We start from the raw sequence: 6,523 nt of genomic DNA on the forward strand, positions 1-6,523 counted from the left end.
GGAAAACCACAACAACTGAAAGCAGAAATTAGAAAAAAACTAAGTAAAACGTGGTTTCAAAAATATAACTCTAGATAACACCACCTGCACTGGAAGCTGCACAATGCTGAATGAAGCTGATACTTTTTGTTCAAGGACAGTGAACTCCTAGGACTGACCCAAGGCCAGGCAAAGCTAGTTTATGTCTTTATTAAAATTTCAGAGAGCTTTGGATAAGAACCTTTCCGTTACAACGATGAAGAATTCCCATATTTCATTCAATTATTTATGGAAATAAATATTTCAGGTACTGCACTAAAACCAAACTGATACACAACTTACCTTATCAGATGCTTCAGAAGCAAGTAGGTTAGTGGCAAGGGTCTGTAGTTTCTGATGTGCCACATTTTTCAGAGCAGCCAGACTACGCCTAGTCATTGCCTTCTTCAGGTTGACGGCAGGATGGCTCAGGGAGTCCACAGCCGCTGGAACTGCCTCATCACAGGCATTCAGAATTTCCACTGCTGTTATTCCCATCACACACCTGTCCAGCGCACCTGCAAATATTTTGAAAAGCATGGAGTTCAAGCAGAAGCAGTTCAGAATGTCCAAAGTATCTCGAGTACAACAATGGTGAAAATAATTTACACCACAGGATGCAATGCATAAAACTTTCTGTTGTGTTAACAGCTATTTTTAGAACTAATGCTCCTAAAGGCACAGAATTTCCCTAAATTTCCATGAAGTTGAAGTGTGTAAGGAAAAAAAGACATTAGCAAAAAATCACGACAAGTTTAAAAAACCCAAGATGTGATTCTGTACTGACCAGAGCGCGATGACTACAGTTGCTCAACATTTTTAGCAGATGGCTGTTTTCAATCATTTTTAAATCCCTCTCTCACCCAACTACCTGCATGGATTAAGTTTTCCACGATGGATCTCATGTTCCTCTTTGCTTCCTAGAGCTTCAATCAAAACCTATTCTCATCTAGTTTTCACAATAAGCTGGAAATAATATTCAGACATTATCACAGGTTTGGGGGGGGGGTTTAACCACAAAACCACAGCGAGTTAAGGAGCTGAAAGGTAATTACATACTGCATATATTCTGATACTTTTTTACCTTCACTGTCTCCCTTTCAAACATCACAGAATTTTCTACAACAAAGCTGTTTATATTTTATTCCATGTTGTCCATTCTGTTGACTCATTTTCAGTTTCTTCTAAAGTAAGCATTAGTCCCTTTTTAAAAAACACAGCAAAACAAAGCAAACAACAAAACAAACAACACAAAACAACAGACAAACACTTTCTTCACTCTGCAGATGATGAAAATACTGTAGATTCAAGGTGCTCCACTTCTACAACAAGTTTTCAAGAAAATTGCTGGGAAAGCACAGTTACTAATACACTGAGAGGACGCTCTAAGCGCGGCCAATATTTCAACTGGTTTCTCTGAAGATGACTAGGAAACCATGTAGGGGGAGAAACAGCCACAGCAAGCTATACTTCTCCAAACCGAAATGAGTTATTCCAAATACTGAAATATGTATTTTTAAAAAGGTTACATAATCTACAGATTTTTGAATGTGTAAAGTGTGCAAAAAAATTGAAACTCTTCTCTCAGATGCAACTTACACAGAACTATAACCAAATACATATATGCATGTGTATATATATAAAAAAAATTTTTTAATTGATGTCTTTGAACTTAACCTTACCAGTATCCATTTGCCAAACGTACACAGACCCATCTGAACATCCTACCACGAGGTAATCATCGGAAGGCCTCCATTTTATTACTTGAATAGGGAAAAGGTGACGGGATGCCAGCATGATGCATTTTTTCTCCCACAAACTCAGAAGACCTACTGAGTGATCACTGGCAACAGAGCAAATACAGTGCTGGACTCTTGCCTAGTAAAAGAAAAAAAAAAAAAAATGAAGAAGAAATCTTAGTCATAATGCAGAGAGCTGGCATTTAATAATCTCTCATTCACTGGACCAAGCATGGTGATCAACAGCCTATTTTATAAACAAAAACTAGGCACACAAGTCTATGGTTAAACCCACTAAGGTCACTAGAAACAGAATTGCACTTGCAGAAATTCTCTGGAATGCAGCCTCTTGCAGATCATAAAAGAGCAAACAGGTGTTAAAACCTGTTTTGCTGATCAAAGAAGAGAAACCATGGAAAATCAATGTCATTTAGTTCATTGAATTCTACTCATCCAAGTTATGAGATACAAAATTGCCTTTAAAATCCATGGCCTACCACATTCACAAACACCTTCAGGGAAAAAGACCGCTTCCATGTTGTGGAAATCCTCTCTCACTTTTAATGCTGTATATATTAAAATGCTAAGCATTTCCCTAGCTAGCTCTGTTTTAATATCCACTTTTTCCACTATTTTTAATCCTGTACGTATTGTACACGATGCGAACAAAGCCAAGATTAACAGAACAATTAAGCTCTTTTTAAGTGTCTGCAAGAGTTACATATTGGGTCAGTGCTACCTTCTCAGTGTTTCATATTACATTCACATTGTCATGTATTTGAGGAGCTGTACCATTTATGGAAAACGCGAGACAGGTTATAAGACATATTATGTAAAACTTACACTACAGTTTTCTGGTGGAACTAGAAGTTGTGTAATTTCTCCCCCATGTACACAGAAGATATGTTTCATCTCTCCAGAAAATACATCCCATATGATGACTGAGAAATCCACACCACCTGAGATCAAATACCTTTGATCATAACGAGGAGAAACCTGATGAGGGTACAGCAAACATGTAATTTTGTTTCGATGGCCTCTGAGAGTCCGGTGAGGTGGCCAACCTGAGGAATGGGGGAAAAGGGGAAAAGACAAGAAGAGAGAAAAAGACGTAATTTAGTAACAATCCAAAACACTGTTCTTGATTAAAAAAAAAATAAAAATAAAAATACAGGCATACTGCATTTTTTGACAGAAGCTCTTAGAGGATTAGACGTATTTTTTGAAGTGTTCATATTTTTTCTTACTGGACACGGACCAAATAATTCCTTTTGTCTTACTGTACAAAGTCACTTTAAAGTAATTCAGTTGTCTTAAAACAGTCTCCTCTCCCCAAAAACATCCCAGAAAAAAAATACTTTAAAAGGTAAAAGATGTGAAATAGTAAACTCCCTTCCCCCTCAAACACGAATTTATCCAAGGTTATAACCAAGAGGACCAGAAGCAGCAAAATTGCATAATCTTACTCTACACTGGCCACAACAGCAACATGCAGGTCTGCAGTGTTATGCATTTGGTGCCTGCGCAGAGTAAGTTAGTGGCATCAAATTTAAATGTAAAAAGGAAAATAATTTTTGTGAACACAAAGCAAGAATGGCGAGACTTCTGTTCACTGAGATCAAATACATCAGCTATATCATTCTCATTGTAAGGTACAGCAAAAGATACTGAGAAAACCCTGTCTTTTCAGATGGCAAATTTCATAAAATGGGCCAGTAAATTAAATATCATGATCAAGTATTCTATGCAATATCTGCATGATGTAGTGGATCTTTTTTCCTCTACGTGATTATGCTTTCTAGCAAGCAGAGCAAACCTTAAGTAGAATACATACAGGCACTTCTGTGTTTTTATGAGTGTAGGAATCACCAATGCTTATTTGCGGAATAATGTATCAGTTTCAAGGCAATTCAACTTCACATGAAGACAATGTTTGTAGAAAGTTATACAAAGTAACTCAGTTATATATATATATATAAATAACTAAGTGAAGAAAAAGACAATATTTGTAGAAAGTTATACAAAGTAACTCATATAATGGAAACAGTACAACCAACAGCCTTGTATTTAACTGATAAGCTCGTATGTATATTTCCAGAAAAATATTTACATGATTTAGCAACACTTAAACATCAAAACCCAAATATTTGTTCTGCAGCTATAAACACAAAAGTATTAAAACAACATCTGGAACCAAAATATACAAGAGCAGGCCAACCTATAGCAGGCAACTAGCTACACAATACAGAAGGAGGAATTCTCTGTTAGATGTATTATTTTCCCAAGGAGCTCTTCACAGGCACACTAATAACCCAGCTGAGCACAGTGTCCAGAACGATTCTGAAGAGACAGGAGATGTCCCTCACCATATCTTTGCTACTGCATCTCAAAAACCCAGGAGAAATATCCAAGCCTTTCCCTGTTGTGGCAGTTTGAGTCCCTGGCTGGAGGCCAGGTGCCCACCAAAGCTGCTCCATCACCACCCTCCTCGGCTGGGCAGGGGAGAGAAAATGTAACAAAAGGCTCCCAGATCAAAAGACTGGGTTAGATTGCTCTCACTCAGTAATCGCCATCATGGGCAAAATATACTTGACTTGGGGGAAATTAGTTTACTACCAATCAAATCAATTAGGATAACGAGAAATAAAACCAAATCTTAAAAAAAAACCCCTCACAGTTAAGATGATCTTCCCAGGCTTAGCTTCACGTCCTATTTTCTCTCCCTCCTCCTGCCAGCAGTGCAGGGCGACGGGGAATGGGGTTTATGGTCAGTTCACGACATACTGTATCTCCTGCTCCTTCCTCCTAATTGATGCAAGCTGGCTACAGTTAATTTATTATTTAGATTTTTCATTACATAATAGAGCATCAGAATTGTTAAGAAAACTGTTACATGATTTCTACCTGTAAAAGGACTTAACGCTCACTTTGTGAAACTATTTCTTACTTCAGTGTATCTCATGACAGGTGCACAGGGTAATCCAACTGTGCTTTTCAAAAGCTTATTTGCATACCTCTCCTGAGCATATGCTCTCCTTGCAGCAGCTGAACTATAGCAGTTTGTGTTGCTGGCACAATAACAATGCTTCCATCTTCACGACCACAAACCAAGCGCCCATGAGCTGGGATATACACGCTGGCTGTAACTTTAAGTGGTTCATTGATGTTTGGTATTAAGCTTAGTTGGTCTATAATCCCAGCAGGGCAAGGAGTAAGTTTATCAAAAGCTTCCTGGAGGGATATTGAAGTTGTTGTTTGCAGTCCTGTTTAAAAAGAAAAGAAGGAAGGGGTGAGGTGAGGTGGGAGGAGGATTTAAAAAAAAAATATAAATAATCAAGAACAGACATTATAAATGCTTTTCTGAAAAGTTTAAATACACTGTGTCACAACACTTTGAACAAAGTAAAAGGTACATACTGGAGATAAATTCACTAACTACGTAAGTGAAGCTACAGCAACACATGAAAATGATATATGTGGGAACTAGAAAAGTATATGATTTAAGCTACAAGAAGTTACACAGGCAGACAGCAATGGCCATAGCTAGTGTTTGGAATGAAGCAGTCAAAGCTTAAAACCTGAAAAATATTCAGAGTAAATTAAGCTTTTGATCATTTATGAAAAAATTAAGTTAGTATAACTCTTACAAGAAGCTAACAATTAAAAAAACCAAACTTCATGGATCTGTAGGAAAAGCAGCAGCGCTTTATCCAGTAACAAAATGCGTAACAAAAAAACTAGACACCCTCGTTAAAAGACTTGCAACAAGACTGTCAATTAGGTATACCTTTTGCACTACCTTGTTGTTCAAGAGTATCAGGCACACTCCAAATACACAGTCTCCCTGAAGAGTCTCCTTGGATTAACAGCTTATAGGAAAACTCCCTATGGCCACAGAAGAATCGAATAACTGGAGGACATATTAGTAGCTGTTAAAAAAGACAAATTAACAACTTCAGAATACATGTAAACCACGCACTAACCTCAAAATTTACTTTCCCCACATAATCCACTGTACTTTAAAAAGAAGCAGGACAAAAACTAGCTACTTTATGCTTTATCTTTCTTACAGGACAAGGAATAAATACAGCAATACTAATCAGAAGAAACTGTGGTTACTTACAACATAAGTCACAGGTTTAGGGGAGAGGAAAAAAGATTTCTGTATATATTTGGGTTTGTTCTAAATACATTCATATTTAGAATAATTTTTATCTCTGTGTGTGCATATTCTAAAATTGTTAACATTCTAACTGCAAAGGTGAGCTGAAGTTACACTACTCAGTGAGGAACATGGTCCACAACAGAAGCAAAAAAGTTTTAATATCGATTGACAACATAAAGAAAAAAAAAGAAATAGTTAAGTGTTTCAATATCCAAATTTGGCAACAAATTAAACTGTTAAGATAAAAAAAAGTGTTTCCTACAATAGTCTTGTAATAACAGCATTTATAAATCAGACAGTTGCTTATAGGTAGAAGTGCTAGATACATCATACAGCAGTCCTAGATATATTAGTTTATAGCAGATACAGTTCACAGCATGATATAAAAATGAAGCACAACTCAAAAAAAGACCGTGGTCTACAAAATCTTGTTTTCTTTACTTTGCAAGGATTTAAACTTTCCAATTCAAAGCTGTGATTCCAAAGGCTCTTGCTCAGCTACTGCCTAATCACCATGCACATTATGACTTGACTTCTAATTCTCCAGGTACTGATGAATGATAAACTGTCAGTACATAGAAACTGAAGATTCACTTGACCA

At 36.9% G+C, this 6,523-nt stretch overlaps 1 protein-coding gene across 1 annotated transcript in view; it reads right to left on the reverse strand.

Moving 5' to 3' along the window:
* Window positions 1-5,689, reverse strand: part of LOC119140921 (WD repeat-containing protein 7-like) — a gene marked incomplete at its 5' end in the record, with an annotated part of 114,197 nt that extends 108,508 nt beyond the window's left edge. The window contains 5 exons of the mRNA XM_037372582.1: window positions 322-536; window positions 1,701-1,896; window positions 2,601-2,821; window positions 4,772-5,020; window positions 5,545-5,689. Coding sequence (XP_037228479.1) covers window positions 322-536; window positions 1,701-1,896; window positions 2,601-2,821; window positions 4,772-5,020; window positions 5,545-5,689 — 1,026 coding nt within the window. The remainder of the gene's footprint in view (window positions 1-321; window positions 537-1,700; window positions 1,897-2,600; window positions 2,822-4,771; window positions 5,021-5,544) is intronic.
* Between the last annotated feature and the right edge of the window lie 834 nt (window positions 5,690-6,523).

The sequence above is a fragment of the Falco rusticolus genome, chromosome W (assembly GCF_015220075.1).
Source record: "Falco rusticolus isolate bFalRus1 chromosome W, bFalRus1.pri, whole genome shotgun sequence".
NCBI classification, from domain to species: domain Eukaryota; kingdom Metazoa; phylum Chordata; class Aves; order Falconiformes; family Falconidae; genus Falco; species Falco rusticolus.